At 33.6% G+C, this 17,063-nt stretch overlaps 3 protein-coding genes across 3 annotated transcripts; 1 reads left to right on the top strand and 2 right to left on the bottom strand.

Moving 5' to 3' along the window:
- Positions 1 to 814: 814 nt before the first annotated feature.
- On the top strand, positions 815 to 3,385 carry LOC112006796 (cytochrome P450 CYP82D47). The gene is made up of 2 exons (XM_065777733.1): positions 815 to 1,885; positions 2,362 to 3,385. Exons 1-2 carry the CDS (start codon positions 913 to 915, stop codon positions 3,000 to 3,002), a joined length of 1,614 nt encoding a protein of 537 aa, XP_065633805.1. The 5' UTR covers positions 815 to 912; the 3' UTR covers positions 3,003 to 3,385.
- Positions 3,386 to 5,675: 2,290 nt separating this feature from the next.
- On the bottom strand, positions 5,676 to 8,776 carry LOC112000977 (cytochrome P450 CYP82D47). Its single transcript, XM_024033147.2, has 2 exons — positions 7,686 to 8,776; positions 5,676 to 6,674 (listed from the first exon to the last, which is right to left on the bottom strand). The coding sequence occupies exons 1-2, from the start codon at positions 8,649 to 8,651 to the stop codon at positions 6,051 to 6,053; spliced, it is 1,590 nt and encodes a 529-aa protein (XP_023888915.2). The 5' UTR covers positions 8,652 to 8,776; the 3' UTR covers positions 5,676 to 6,050.
- Positions 8,777 to 14,132: 5,356 nt separating this feature from the next.
- LOC112006794 (cytochrome P450 CYP82D47) lies at positions 14,133 to 16,808 on the bottom strand. Its single transcript, XM_024039108.2, has 2 exons — positions 15,775 to 16,808; positions 14,133 to 15,096 (listed from the first exon to the last, which is right to left on the bottom strand). The coding sequence occupies exons 1-2, from the start codon at positions 16,723 to 16,725 to the stop codon at positions 14,473 to 14,475; spliced, it is 1,575 nt and encodes a 524-aa protein (XP_023894876.1). The 5' UTR covers positions 16,726 to 16,808; the 3' UTR covers positions 14,133 to 14,472.
- Positions 16,809 to 17,063: the final 255 nt, after the last annotated feature.

Here is a 17,063-nt window from a genome sequence, read left to right as displayed (position 1 = left end):
TGTAAATTCTTCCGAATTATTATTCATGTGCGATACACAACTTAATCAAGCATCATAGATGCCACAAAGGACCTAAAAGTTGCTGTCGATATATTGAGAATTTTCTGACTGCTTTGATCGACCACTAAATCTTTTATTACAATGAATCTTTTAAACTCTTCATGGAGTTGCTGGTGGAAGGCGTTTGTCATCTCACAATGACTCAGCCTCTATAAACGTGTCAAATGACAACAAAGAAAAAAAAAATGGAAAATTTTAATTAAAAAAAAAAAAAGGAAAATGCGTGCACCTGTTGTAGTCATAGCGTGTAAGATTTCATCATGGGCTTTTACAAGAAGAGTAAGAATTTTCTAACAAGCGCACACCCAAAGATTTAACCTGATTTCGTTGCAAAGCCCTTTCATCTTCCAGTCAAATGGAAGATGGATTGAAAACCATGGTAGTAACAAGTGAACCATATAATAATTTTCCTGTGACCAGAAGGCAGAAGCTCATGTGAAGACTCCGGAAAAAACACATAATGTTCATTAATAATAAAAGATGAGACATCATCATTCGTCACTACTGAATCACATATACCTTCTGCAAATGATTTTTATATTTTTATTTTTGAAGGATTCAACAAATGATTTATTAAATCCTATCCTATCGTGTAAGGGTATGAAAAAAGATACATTAAACACATCAAAAAGATCAACAATAGTGGGCCATGTCCGGCCTTAAAATATACCTTTCTCGGCCTTTTGGCTAAGATCAAATGTCCGGCCTTAAAATAACAATTACATAGAAGATGCATTCCTCAGATAGATATTGATCCAGGCAAGTATACAAATATGTTGAACTGTAATATAGTCTCTTATTAGAAGTAACCAAAAATATCCATCTCCTAAAACAGTACTTTAAGCTACAATAATGGACTTCCTTTTACAACATCTAAACACCAATATTATAGCTGGATTGCTTGCCATATTCATCGTTTCCTACTTTATCAACAACAGGTTTGGTTCTGCTAAGAGGCAAAAAGCACCAGAAGCTGCTGGAGGATGGCCTCTAATTGGTCACTTGCACCTATTCACTGGATCCCAGCTCCCCCACATAAGTTTAGGAGCCTTAGCAGAAAAGTATGGACCAGTGTACACAATCCGAATTGGGGTTCATCCAGCTTTGGTGATTAGTAGTTGGGACTTAGCTAAGGAATGTTTCACTACCAATGATGTGGCCACATGTTCTCGTGCCAAATTCATTGGTGCTAATCACTTGACTTACAACTATGCAATGTTGGGGTTCAGCCCTTATGGTCCTTTTTGGCGTAACATGCGCAAGATAACAGCTTTGGAGCTACTCTCAAATCGCCGGCTTGAGTTACTCAAAGATGTTAGAGCCTCAGAGATGGAGACCTCTTTGAAAAAGCTGTACAAGGTCTGGACAGAGAAGAAGGATATCGGGTCAGGTTATGTTTCTCTAGAGATGAAGCAATGGTTTGGGGACTTGACACTCAACGTTGTTCTTAGAATGGTTGTTGGAAAGCGATTCATTGGTGCCATGGCTACAAGTGATGAGAAAGAGGCACCTAAGGCTCGTCAGTGTCAAAAGGCTTTTAGGGACTTCTTTCACTTGGTGGGTTTGTCTCTTGTGGGAGATGCTATTCCTTGGCTTGGATGGTTGGATTCATTATTAGGAGGGCATGAAAAGGCGATGAAGAAAACAGCGAAAGAGATGGACTTTTTGGTTACTGAGTGGTTGGAGGAACACAAGCAAAGGAGAGCTTCAGGTGAGGCTAAAGGGCATCAAGANAAAAAAAAAAAAAAAAAAAAAAAAAGAGTAAAATTTCGAATGCCTGTCAACCTTTGGCCTTTGGCCTTTGGAGAGAGAGAGAGAGAGAGAGAGAGAGAGAGAGGAGGATGAAGTAAATAGAGAGAAATTATCATTTAAGATTTTTTTAATGGTGATGTGAAGTTTATTTGTGATGATCTGTCATGTTACTAATGCTCTAGTAAACATCTCCAATTTTTTATAGTATAGACAACGTTTTCAGCTGAATTGGGTTTGTTTTTTCCTTGATCATTGAAAATTGTGTTCCATTGATGTGTGTTTTTTACTATAATAGATACTGGAAAAGTGTGCAATTCGTTTTCCACATAAACAATTGAAGCCTTAGAGACTAGTGATTTAACAATACTAGCGAGGATAATGATGCGCACAAGCATGTTTAAACATCAGTAATCTTAATTATTTATATCAATTATGTTTAATCAAAATTAATTTAAAAAATACAAAAAAATGATCTCAGCTAGGTAGATTTTTGTTACAAGAACCATTAATGTTGGTTATGAACAACTACTATAAAAATAAATAAATAAATAAATAATTACACCATGCAGAATATGATAGCAGGAGGCAACGACACAACCATGGTTACCTTGACCTGGGCACTCTCACTATTATTGAACAATCGCCACACTTTGAAGAAAGCCCAAGAGGAGTTGGACATCAAAGTTGGTAAAGGAAGATTAGTGAATGAAGCTGATATCAATAACTTGTTCTACCTTAAAGCCATTATCAAGGAGGCACTTAGGCTATACCCACCTGGAGCACTTGCACCAAGAGAGTTCCATGAAGACTGCACCATTGGTGGCTACCATGTCACAAAAGGCACACGTCTAGTGGTCAATTTGTGGAAGATCCAGACAGACCCTAGTGTGTGGTCTGACCCATTAGAGTTCAAGCCAGAGAGATTTCTCACTACTCACAAAGATGTTGATGTGAGGGGTCAAAATTTTGAGCTCATACCCTTTGGTAGTGGTAGAAGAGCTTGCCCTGGGATATCTTTTGGCCTTCAAATGCTGCACTTGACTCTGGCTAGTCTCATACATGCATTTGAAATCTCAACCCCATCAAATGCACCGGTTGATATGACTGCCACCTTTGGATTAACAAACATCAAATCCACACCACTTGATGTGGTTGTGAAACCACGCTTGCCATCAAATCTTTTTGAATAAAGTTTGCTTGTGGAATATACAATTCACATCAAGATCTTCGGAGTATTGCAATTTGATTTGATGAAATGTTGTCTCGGTATTTTTCTAGCTACTTTCCCTTGCATAGTATTTGCTGGTTTGTAGAATAAGCTCATTTTGGCTTTTTTTTTTTGGATAGAGATGCTCAGTTTGCTTAATTATCCATTGTGATAAAGAGTAGAAATTTATAGTAAGATTTCACTCTCACTCTTTAAGTGGCACAGATAATTTATCCATGAAACTTCAGCAATCAAAAGAATTGAAACTTCCATTGTGTATACAATTTGATCAAACTCTTGGTCTAAGAGAGTGTGTTTGAAGAGTGGTAACAAAATAAAAGAGTAAACTACAAGTTCAGTCCTTAACTTTTTTTTACGCTATGTATTAATTTGATCTTTAACGTTTTAAATGTGTTAGTTTAGTCCTAAATGTTTTGGTATTATGTCAAAATGGTCTCTACCGTTAAGTGATGAATGAAAAAGATTGACATTGCTAACAGTGAATTAAAAACAATATAATATGATGATATGACATATTATGATAGGAGGCTATAAAACTTAGAATTTAATTTCTTAAAAGGATATTATACGTTAACTTTCTAATAAAATTATTGACAGCAGAGTTACATCAAATTAATTTGAACAGCATGTGAGATACATCATACATTCAAGTATGTCTTCTAATAAGTTCTATCCACGCCACTTCATCCTCTACAAATTGTGCATGCATGTCTTGATAAAATGTGAGCGACAGTATTTGCTTCCCCTTTTGAGTGTGTTTTGTTGATTCTTTATTTGTTGAATGAACTCTATAAAAGGAGTACTCAAAAATTATTTTTGGGCTAATTGCAACTTACCCACATGTGATTTGGCTAAAATTTGAGTTGCCTACCAATGGTTTAAAATTTGGCACTTTACCCATCTAAAGTTAGTTTAGTTAAGATTCTGTAACGTATTTCTATTAAAAATTGGGCTAAATATGTAATTTTGCTCCCATTTTATGTTTCTCTCTTTCAAAACATAAAAAACCATAAAAGAACAAAGGAAAACAAGATAAAAAAGTGAGTGAGGGTTTAGTGAAAATTAAGAACAAGAGCTACCTTCTGAATTCTACAAGACCTGAATGGACTTGTACCCACTCGTATAGATAAAACTGTACAATGCATTTTGCAGGAATCTATAGTCTGTACTATTGAGTCTATGACTAAAACAAAAAGAAAAGAAAAGGAAAAGAACGTGAGAAAAAAAAAAAAAAAAAAAAATATTTTTGGGCTAATTCAATTACCCACATGTGATTTGGCTAAAATTTGAGTTGCCTACCATGGTTTAAAATTTGGCACTTTACCCACTAAAGTTAGTTTAGCTAGAATTTGTAACTATTTCTTTAAAAATTGGGCTAAATAGTAATTTTGCTCCCATTTTATGTTTTCTCTTTCAAAACATAAAAAACCATAAAAGAACAAAGGAAAACAAGATAAAAAGTGAGTGAGGTTAGTGAAAATTAAGAACAAGAGCTACCTTCTGAATTCTACAAGACCTGAATGGACTTGTACCCACTCGTATAGATAAAACTGTACAATGCATTTTGCAGGAATCTATAGTCTGTACTATTGAGTCTATGACTAAAACAAAAAGAAAAGAAAGGAAAAGAACGTGAGAAAAAAAAAAAAAAAAAAAAAAGGAGCCTCAAATCATTGAACACCACGTTATGGAACAGAAACAAAACTCTGAAATCGAACACACATGGGTAAAGTAGAGATTGAAAGGCAGCTTTCTTCAAGAGCTTCATGTGGACTGTGGGGTATCAATTCTATCCCAACATATTTCCGTAATTTTGGAATGTGTTTAAAAATTCAGGTGCCCAGATTTGGAGCCTTCCAAACGAGCATAATGTGTTTGGATCTCTATAGGCTCCATTATTATACTATGGTGTCTATGCATTTAAAGCCACCAAGAAGCAAAGGAAATATTAAAAATGAGACTAATGTCTGTTCTTAATTTTTACTAAACCCTTGCTCTTTGATCTTGTTTTAGCCTTGTTCTTTTTTATGTTTTGGAAAATGAAGAACATAAGAATAATAAGAAAATTTATATATAACTGATTTGATATATCCAACGTGAGTTATGAAATCCTAACTGGTTAACTTCAAGGATAAAATGTCAAATTTCAAATTATGGTTAGACAATTTAAATTTGATCAAACCACAGGTGGTTAAGTTGCAATTAGCCAATTATTTTTTGATATAGAAGTAAAGAACCTCAAAATAAGCTAAAATAACTCATAGAATGAGTTGTTCGTTTGGTTAAAATATTGTTTCTATTTTTCTACCTCTTTATTTTAAACGAAGCAAGACAAGTGGCGGTTTAGTCCCTCATGTTACGTGTGTGTATATATTTTAGAAGCACCCTTTTTTTTTTTTTTTTTTTTTTTTTTTTTTTTTTTTTTTTTTTTTTTTTTTAATGTAACGTGGCAATACACTTGGCAATTTCAACATAAAAAATATTATTTTAATATCACTGTTAGCCACGTCAACCTTTTTTATCTATCAATTAATGGCAGATACCATTTTGACACAATGCTAAAAAATTTGAAACTAAATTGACGTATTTGAAATGTTAAGGATTAAATTAATACATAGCTTAAAAAAAAAGTTAAGGACCAAACTTGTAGTTTATCCTTTTATTTTTTCACCACTCCTCAAACACTCTCTTAGACCAAGAGTCTGATCAGATTGTATACACAACGCAAGCTTTAATTTATTTGATTGCTAAAGTTTCATGGATAAATTATCTGTGCCACTTAAAGAGTGAGAGTGAAATCTTACTATATATTTCTACTCTTTACCGCAACGGATAATTAAGCAAACTGTGCATCTCTATCCAAAAAAAGAAGCCAAACTGAGCATATTCTACAAACCAGCAAATACTATGCAAGGGAAAGTAGCTAGAAAAATACCGAGACAACATTTCATCAAACCAAATTGCAATACTCCGAAGATCTTGATATGAATTGTATATTCCACAAGCAAACTTATTCAAAAAGATTTGATGGCAAGCGTGGTTTCACAACCACATCAAGTGGTGTGGATTTGATGTTTGTTAATCCAAAGGTGGCAGTCATATCAACCGGTGCATTTGATGGGGTTGAGATTTCAAATGCATGTATGAGACTAGCCAGAGTCAAGTGCAGCATTTGAAGGCCAAAAGATATCCCAGGGCAAGCTCTTCTACCACTACCAAAGGGTATGAGCTCAAAATTTTGACCCCTCACATCAACATCTTTGTGAGTAGTGAGAAATCTCTCTGGCTTGAACTCTAATGGGTCAGACCACACACTAGAGTCTGTCTGGATCTTCCACAAATTGACCACTAGACGTGTGCCCTTTGTGACATGGTAGCCACCAATGATGCAGTCTTCATGGAACTCTCTTGGTCCTGAAAGTGCTCCAGGTGGGTATAGCCTAAGTGCCTCCTTGATAATGGCTTGAAGGTAGAACAAGTTATTGATATCAGCTTCATTCACTAATCTTCCTTTACCAACTTTGATGTCCAACTCCTCTTGGGCTTTCTTCAAAGCGTGGCGATTGTTCAATAATAGTGAGAGTGCCCAGGTCAAGGTAACCATGGTTGTGTCGTTGCCTCCTGCTATCATATTCTGCATGGTATAATTTTTTTTTTTTTTTTTTATAGTTGTTGTTCATAACCAAAATTAATGGTTCTTAAACAAAAATCTACTTAGCTGAGATCATTTATTTAGAATTTTTTACATTAATTTTGAACAAACATAATTGATGTAAATAATTAAGATTACGGTTATTGTTTAAACATGCTTGTGCACATAATTTATCCTCGCTAGTATTGTTAAATCACGGTATCTAAGGCTGCAATTGTTTATGTGGAAAGCGAATTCCACATTTTTTTTAGTATTTATTATAGTAAAAAACACACATCAATGGAAAACATTTTCAATGATCAAGGAAAAACAAGCCCAATTGAGCCGAAAACGTTGTCTTACTCTTAAAAAAATTTGAAAATGTTTACTAGAACATTACAAACTTGACAGACCATCACAAATAAACTTCAAATCATCATTAAAAAAATCTTTAAATGGTAATCTCTCTCTCTCCAAAGGCCAAAGGTTGACAGGCATTTGAAATTTTACTCTCTTATTATTATTATTATTATTATTTTTTATGACTCCATACAACACAAGTCACTTGTTCCACCTAAATTTTCAGGTAGATTTCAAAATTAGGTTCTACTTCTCCATAAGGCTTTTTCTTTTCATTTGGGATCTGTTTTCCTAACAAAAACTTTTTTTTTTCTCATTTTTAAGCCACAATCAAATATAGAAAAATGAAAATATTTTTACTTGAAAGAAACCAAAAAGTTGTAGAGTTTCCTAAATAATCAACAATATTACTTACCCATCAATTTTTATATCTAATTTTTTAATTTGTTAATTTATGCGATTGTTAGTGGTTAACTAAAAATGATAGATCCATGTAAATAAAATAGACAAAAAGTAACTACTACTCACAATCACACAAATGTGCATCAACATGTTGTGGGATCTGATCATGTGAAATTAGATTTCTTCCTAGAATTATTCCTAAATAATTGATTCAGATACAATTAGTATTTTATATTAATTAGGTATACGTACCAAACATGTGGCTTTGTTCACGGTATCAACATCAAAGCCAGCAAGGTCAACACCCTCTAGGATTGAAAGCATGACATCCATGAAATCTTGATGCCCTTTACCCTCACCTGAAGCTCTCCTCTGCTTGTGCTCCTCCAACCACTCAGTAACCAAAAAGTCCATCTCTTTCGCTGTTTTCTTCATCGCCTTTTCATGCCCTCCCAATAATGAATCCAACCATCCAAGCCAAGGAATAGCATCTCCCACAAGCGACAAACCCAACAGGTGAAAGAAGTCCCTGAAAGCCTTTTGACACCTACGAGCCTTAGGTGCCTCTTTCTCATCACTTGTAGCCATGGCACCAAAGAATCGCTTTCCAACAACCATTCTAAGAACCACGTTGAGTGTCAAGTCCCCAAACCATTGCTTCATCTCTAGAGAAACAGAACCTGACCCAATCCCCTTCTTCTCGGTCCAGACCTTGTACAGATCTTTCAAAGAGGTCTCCATCTCTGAGGCTCTAACATCTTTGAGTAACTCAAGCCGGCGATTTGAGAGTAGCTCCAAAGCGATTAGTTTGCGCACGTCACGCCAAAAAGGACCATAAGGGCTGAACCCAAACATGGCATAGTTGTAACTCAAGTGATTAGCACCAATGAATTTAGGACGAGAACATGTGGCCACATCGTTGGTGGTGAAACATTCCTTAGCTATTTCCCAACTACTAACCACCAAAGCTGGATGAACCCCAATTCGGATTGTGTACACTGGTCCATACTTTTCTGCTAAGGCTCCTAAACTTATGTGGGGGAGCTGGGATCCAGTGAATAGGTTCAAGTGACCAATTAGAGGCCATCCTCCAGCAGCTTCTGGTGCTTTTTTCCTCTTAGCAGAACCAAACCTGTCGTTGATAAAGTAGGCTACGATGAATATTGCAATCAATCCAGCTATAATATTGGTGTTTAGATGTGGTAAAAGGAAGTCCATTATTGTAGCTTAAACTGTTTTAGGAGATGGATATTTTTGGTTACTTGTAACTTGTAAGAGAACATGTCCCAGTTTGACAATTGACATACTTCATGCTTGTATACTTGCCTGGATCAATATCTATCTGAGGAATGCATCTTCTATGTAATTGTTATTTTAAGGCTGGACATGGCCCACTATCGTTGATCTTTTTAACGCGGTTAGTGCAGTGGTGAAGCTAAGATTTAACTTGAAGAAGGGCAAAAATTACATTTGACATCACATTATAAACTAAATAAATGAAATGATCAAAGAGACGCCACAAAAAGTTAATTTGAGACTTGGAGTAAAAAAGTTACTCTGTTCTGTGAAAAAAACAGAACTGTAGGTCAATAGCCTTTTAGACTTTAGAGTCTATAAAGATAAGAGACAGAGGCTTTTTGTGAGGGATTGTGCTCAGCTTTACAGAGCATTCAGTCCTTATGAATGCTTTAAATTTTTAGCCTAAATAATCATATGGAAAAAAGAAGAAGAAATGTGACATGACCGAACTAGAAGGCCAAGGCTAACACCTTCGATCGTTGTAGGCTTGTAGCTGGGGAAGTGAAGAGGTGCAAGCGAACATATACATATTGATACAGTATTTGAGATCAATTTGCAAAATAACAATTCATTCATATGTATGCTAAGCTATATTTGAATGCAAGAAAATTCAAAATAAAATAACATATTCATTATATTATATTTATATATTATGGGTTTATTTACATAAAAAATAATTTTGAAATTGTAATTATAAAAAATGTTCTAATTCTATTTGCCGAAATGGAAAGGTTTTTAATTGTTGGGTAGACAAAAGTACAACTTACAAAAATTTCTATTATTTTTGGTAACCTATATGTTATAGGTCTATTTATTTTAGCTTAACATGCCAACTTATTTTTATCTTTAACTATGCTCTCAATCCTCCCATGAAAGCAGCTGCTCCTATTGTGTATACGGTTTTATAGTTTTTCATCATTAATAACAGTTTTATATTTTTACCTAAAATGCGTCTAGACTGGCTAGTAAGTAAATATTAACACTTGCCCCCCGCCCCTAGTTTAATATATCTTTTTGCATGGCCGACACGATAGGATAGGATTTAATAATTCGTTTGTTCAATCCTTCAAAGTAAAAATAATAATAATAATAATAAATAAATAAATAAATAAATAAAAATCATTTGCCGATGTATTTTAGTCATTTTTTGGATTTCGGGGGGTATTTTGGTCATTTTTTGGGTTTTGGAAGTATTTTTGGTCATTTTTAGGTTTCGGGGGTATTTTGGTCATTTTTTAGGTTTCGGGAGTATTTTGGTCATTTTTTGGATTTCATGGCTATTTTGGTCATTTTTTGGATTTTGGAAGTATTTTGGCCGTTTTTAGGTTTCGGGGGTATTTTGGTCATTTTTTAGGTTTCGGGAGTATTTTGATTATTTTTTGGGTTTCGGTGTTATTTTGGTTATTTTTTGGGTTTTGGAAGTATTTTGGTCATTTTTAGGTTTCGGGAGTATTTTGGTCATTTTTTAGGTTTCGAGATTATTTTGGTCATTTTTTAGGTTTTAGAAGTATTTTGGTCATTTTTAGGTTTCGGGGATATTTTGGTCATTTTTGGGGTTTTAGGGGGTATTTTGGTCATTTTAGAGATTTTAGAGGTATTTTGGTCATTTTAGTAGGTTTTAAGCATATATGGTGATTTTAGAGATATCGGGGGTATTTTGGTCATTTTAGAGGTTTCATAGGTATTTTGCTCATTTTAGAGATTTTGGGGATAATTTTAGATGTCCAAGGGTATATTGGTAATTTTGGAAGTGTAGGGGTATTTGTATCATTTTAGGTATTTAAGGGTATTTTGGTAATTTTTGAGGTCAAGAGGGTATTCAAGTAGTTTTAGAGGTGTTTAAGTCATATTAGGTTAAATGAGTGAGTTACTAATTAAATGGGTTGGGTTGGTAATAGATAATTAATTTATATATAAACGGGTCATAAATAGATAAATGGATAATTACATACTCAACCCATTTATAACCCAACCCGCCCATTTGCCACCCCTGATTCCTCTTTCTTTAATGCGTTTTGGGCCTTTCGTGGGCCCGCTTTTACTTTTTCTTATGGGCTTCATGTTGAAGATTGTTTTCTCCCATTTTTCTCAACTGCTTCTGCTAGAGGAATTCTGCAACGAGTCCTCTTTTTATGCCACTTCACTGATTCTTCTTTCTTTCCCTGCTCTCTTGGGCTTTTCCCACCAGGCTTGGGGTTTTGTTTGCTGGCCCATGATATTAAAAAATGGGCATCAACATCAGTTAAGCTACAAAGCCTCTTGACAGTGGCTTAATTCTTTTTGGCAGTGCAAGACATTCTATATTGCACTGTATATCGACAAAAATTATAGAAGACTTTAGCCTTTACTTAATGATTCAGAGTTCACTAATAAAATTTCTTATTCATAGGGAAAGAAAGACTTAATGGATGCACAGACAAACTTTTGTTGGTGTGTAATAAGGGTACGCATATCTGAGCATTTCGGCTGTGGGATTAACAATTCCCAATAAATAATAGATTCAAGATTCGATCAAGATTGTTAATTTGGACCCAGGCGGGTAGGTCTGCATGTACTTATCCAATTTCTAACATCTAAAATCAACTCAAGACTCAAGAGTAACGATTTTCTAACTTATGTTTGTCAATGCTTGTCACTCATAATTATTTACGTCAAAAAGTTACGAATGTTAGTCGGTGAAATGTACCAGGGAACTTAGTTGTCACTTTCTTGAATGATGACTCAATAATTTATGTCAAGTCAATTAGATTGGATAATATCCAAAAACGCCAAAATATCTTCTTTCAAATAAAGCAAAAATTATGTTGGGAGATCGAGAGTTCGACTCTCTACAATTATTTTAAAAATAAACTTGTATAATGTGATATTAAATGTCATGAAAAATTTAAATATATTTTTTTCATTACCAATTGATTTTGAAATAAAATGACATAACATACAATTTGATAAATTAAGTTTTTATATCTATAATTTAAAGAATATTCACTTTGCTATTTTTGTTTTAAAAATATTCAATTTGGTTTTAGAAAATTTTTATTTGTGGTGGAATTTTCTAACTTATGCTTGTCAAAGCTTGTCAGTTGTCACTCATAACTATTTAGGTAAAAAAGTTACGAATGTTAGTAGGTGAAATGTACCTAGGAGCCTTAGTTGTCACTTTCTTGAATGATGACTCAAGAATTTATTTGGGATCAAGTCAATTAGAGTCGATAATATCGAAAGACACGAAAATATCTTCTTTCAAATAAAGCAAAAATTATGATGGGACTATAGTTGAACTTCATACCATTATTCTAAAACTAGGCCGACATATTATATCGAATGCCATAAAAAATTTAAACATATTTTTCTCATCAGTAATTAAATTTTAGATGAAATGATACAATTTATTATCTGGCAAATTAACTTTTTGTCCTTATATTTTTAAAGAATATTCATTTTGGTATTTTTGTTTTAAAAATATTCAATTTGGTTTTAGCAAATTTTTATTTGTGATGGAACTTTTTTTGTTTTGGAGAAGAAGAAGAAGAAATTTGTGATGGAACTTGATGGCATGGCTACATCAACATTTAATTAACATTCACATTAGAAAAAATACATTAAAAACTACATCATTCTAATAATAATAATAAAAATATTTAATTAACATTAAAAACTACATCAACATTTTAATAAATAAATAAAATTCACATTAGAAAAAATATTTTTAAAAATGAATTAAAAAAGAAAACTCAATTTACAACTTCTTTTTTTCCCTTCCAATTTCTTGGCAACCAAACACTTACCAAAAATTAAACCTCTAAGACTTGTCAACAAAGAAATGGATCAAGAATCTTTTTTTTTTTTTTTTCTCTTCCTTCTCCCTCACTCCAAATGAAAACATTGAAAATGCTTTCAAAAAGCACTAGCCACACCAATTCTTCAAAAAGTTAATCGCATTTTGTCTGTAATGTTTATTATTTGTTATAAATAAAATAAAATAAAAAATCACAAAACCATGAAATTCAATTTGGTTTTCGTTATATATATATATATGTGTGTGTGTGTGTGTTTCTTCATTTTGTTCCTAGAGAAAGAGAACCTAGGGTTTCAAGATAAATGATATATTTGATGTTGTGATAAATAATTTGCAGCGATGATTGTTTGCATGTGTCACAAGGAGAAAGAATCTTCATCGCCATATCCTGATTAGGGGCGAGGGGTCTTGGATCCATTCTAGGAATTTGATTTTTAGTGGAGTTTGAATTGGATTGATTTGATTTTACACAAAATCTTTATTGAAAATTTGAAATTAATCTCTGTTCAGATATATGGTCGCATCTTTTTAGCTTGAGTTTATAAGTTCAACTAATTTTAATTTTTATGTGTAACTTTTTAAAATAACTTTTTTTTCTCACTTTATGGAAGTACAAGCATACTTTAACATTTACTAAAAAAAAAATTTCAACAAAAAGGTAAATAAACTATTTCGAAACAGACACAAATTCACCAAAATCAAGATTTTTTTTTTCCTTTCTTTTTTTTTTCTTTTTTAAAAAAAAAAAAAAAATCAGTAAGAAATTTTTATAACTCAACAGATTATGAAGCCAAAAACCAGCAGAAATGAGAGAGTAAACTCTGCATCAAACGGCATAGACATAGCAACTTTGGCTTCAACACCAATACACATGGTCCAGGACCTTGCGAAGCAACAAGGGGAGCCAAAAGTCAGATTCCATGGCCATCACAGACTAGCCAAAAGTCAGCAAAGGGCATCAAAATTGAATTATTATTCTACAATGTCTGCAAAACTCAGTAGAACACGCCAAATAGACGGGCTGAGCGGCTCCCACCAAAAGCAAGGAGATAATTGTACGTGTATGTTAACTCACTTTAGGATTTTCCATAATACCTTGGACACCTGTCCAANTGTGTTTTAATTTTTCATAAAAAAATTTTAGCTGGATATATATTTTTTTAATTTATAAATTATACTCTTTGTTATAACTGTCTTACATGATAAATTGCGACTAGTTGTTAGTATGTGGTACTATTGTTTATTATTATTATATTTGGTATTTGGATCCACTTTTTAAAGGGTGAACCAATTTTTTTTTCCTCTGGTGGGTGTACCTTTTGTCATGAAATATTTAAATGATGAAATTTAGCAATAAAATTAATTGTAGTCTAAGATTAAAACTTTATTAAATTTAGACAATACACTAATATTTTGAGTTTTTTTAAAATAATTTTTTATAATTTAATATTTGAGATAAAAGATATTTAAATCTTAACGTTGAATACATCAAGAAGTGCAAAATGAGCCACATTAATAGTCTTAACTAGTAGTACTTCAAATTGAGCAAAACAATATTATTTCCTCTAATAGTAATAAGCAAGTCTATAATAATTTCGGAAAGGGAAATTATGCAACAAAAGCCAGGAGGAAGAGGGCAAAATTTTAAAGAGTAAACCAACTTTAGAATTTATTGAATCATACATCATGCTGGGCAATGAATTTTACAGCAGCAAGCCTCTTTCATATATATATATATATATATATATTTCTTTTTTTTTTTCTTTTTTTTTTTTGAAAAGGAAACTGATAATTTATTAACAGAAATTGTAGTACAACAGAAAGCACATGGGACTCTTATATAATTATTACCCCATAACCAATACAAATCAAACATAACTAAATTCTGATGCAATCCCTCACCAAACCAGAATAGCTCTACTATTTGATGTGATAGATTATTCTTTATGCATCAAAGAATGAAGGCAAGCGTGGTTTGACGAGGACATCAAGTGGTGTAGCTTTGAAGTTTGTAAGTCCTAAGCTCCCAGTCATATCAATCAATTCATTTGATGAAGCAGAGATTTCAAAAGCATGTAGCAAACTAGCTAATGCTAAGCTTGTCATTTGAAGACCAAAAGCCAGTCCAGGACAAGCTCTTCTACCACTACCAAATGGAAGGAACTCAAAATGGTGGCCCTTAAGATCGATATCCTTGTGGGTTGTTAGAAATCTCTCTGGCTTGAACTCAAGTGATTCGGACCATATACGAGGGTCTGTTTGAATCTTCCAAAGATTCACCATTAATCGAGTGCCTTTGGTAACATGGTAGCCACCTATGGTGCTATCCTCAGCGAATTCACGTAGTCCTAGAAGTGGTGCAGCTGGGTATAATCGAAGTGTCTCTTTAACAATGGCTTGGAGGTAGACCAACTTATCGATATCGGATTCATTTACAAGTCTTCCTTTTCCCACATGGATATCCAATTCTTCTTGAGCTTTTCTTAGAACATGGCGGTTGTTCAACAATAGTGAAAGAGCCCATGTCAAAGTACCTGTGGTTGAATCACTGCCTCCTGCAATCATACTCTGCAAAATGCAATCTCCATGTCAAGATAGACCAACAAAAATCAATAATTAAAAGTCTGTTTAGACACCACAGTTTTTCTATAATTTATTTGTACTGTGATTATCAAAATATATAATCTTTTATAATTTTTATATTAAATGTTTGACAGAGACCTACAATCTAATTTATTTCCAAAAATACCTGGGAGTCTTTATATTATATTATATTATTATATGGATTTAAGGCAAACATTAATCATCTATTTTGAAAAAAATTATGAGAAATTAAAAAAATTGTCAAAACAATTAGTCCATTTGGTAGAGTTATTAAACAACTCATTTTCAGTTTTTAAACAGCATTACTCGTATTTTTACATACTTTTTCACTCACACATATTTCAATAAAATATAAATAACATTACTCAAATTTTTCTACCAAACATGCTCTTAATTTTTTTTTTTCCATAAAAAATTTATTAAAATAGTTTCCTGATATATGTCCTAAAAATAAATCTCATATTATATAATAACTGTTACAAAAAGTAAAAAGATTTTTTTTTTTTTTTTTTGTGTGTGTGTGTGTACCCAAACTGATACTCAAAAGATGGTCAAAACTCGTTAGTAAAAATATTAAGTTTATTTGGCTTATGCACAAACTTTTAATTAAAAAAAAAAAAAAAAATGATGAGTAGTGCTTACCAAGCATGTGGCTTTGGTGACAGTATCAGCATCAAAACCGGCAAGGTTAGCTCCGTTAAGGATAGACAACATGACATCCATGAAATCTTGCTCTCCTAGTTTTGCTTCACCTGAAGCTTTCTTCTCCTTGTGCTCTTCCAACCACTCTGTAACTATACCATCCAACTCTTTTGCTGTTTTCTTCATAGCCTTCTCATACCCACCAAAATCCAACCATCCAAGGTAAGGAATAGCATCCCCAACCACAAAAAGCCCAGCCAAATGAAAGAACTCTCTCAATGCCTCATGACATCTTCGAGCCTCATCACTCGCAGCACTAGTACCATAGTACCTCTTTCCAGCAACCATTCTAAGAATCACATTGAGACTTAGGTCCCCAAACCATTGCTTCATGTCCACCAAAACATGGTCTTTATTGCCACTTTTTTTCTCTTCCCAAAACTTATATAGCTCCTTCAAAGAGGTTTCCATCTCAGAGGCTTTGACACCTTTGAGTAGTTCAAGCCTGCGAGTTGAGAGTAGCTCTAAAGAGGTAATCTTGCGTATTTCACGCCAGTAAGGACCATAGGAAGTGAAAGCTAACATGGCATAGTTGTAACCAAAATGTTTCCCACTAATTATTTTGGGTCGAGAGCAAAGGGAAACATCATTGGTGGTGAAGCATTCTTTGGCTAACTCGCTAGTACTGATCACCAAAGCTGGGTGCACCCCAACTCGAATGGTAAATGCTGGTCCATACTTGTCAGCTAAGGCTCCCAATGTCATGTGGGGAAGTTGAGAACCTCCTGCTAATAAGCGGAGATGACCTATTAGAGGCCATCCACCGGCTGCTTCTGGTGCTTTTCGAGCTTTGGTAGCTCTCAATCTTCTTAGTATAACATAGGAAAAGAGAAGCATGGCAAGGAGGCCAACTAGGTTTGTGTTGAAGTATGGTAGAAAGGAGTAGTCCATTTTAGAGGGAGAGACAACGAGAAGTTTGGGTGGAAATAGAGGATAGAGATGTCTCTCGCAATAATTGCTTTGGCTGAAAGATGAGATGTGAGAGGTCTGTTCGGTTAACCTCTATATTTATAGTTGCCCAATATACAACTCTTTTGGCCTCCCTTTTGTCTTTTCTTTTGTTTTACACGTGGAGTCCAACTCCTAAAAGTCTCTTGTTCTTTACTAAAGAACCCGAGTTTGAATGTGATCAATATATTAATGTTTAGAAATAGTTTATTTAGTTATGGCTAAATTTTTTTTTTTTTTTTTTGTTAAAAGTATTATAAATAAAGTTAAAAAGTAGTTGA

The sequence above is a fragment of the Quercus suber genome, unplaced genomic scaffold (assembly GCF_002906115.3).
Source record: "Quercus suber isolate HL8 unplaced genomic scaffold, Cork oak 2.0 scaffold_162, whole genome shotgun sequence".
Lineage (NCBI taxonomy): Eukaryota > Viridiplantae > Streptophyta > Magnoliopsida > Fagales > Fagaceae > Quercus > Quercus suber.
This window is presented reverse-complemented; position numbering and strand designations above follow the sequence as displayed.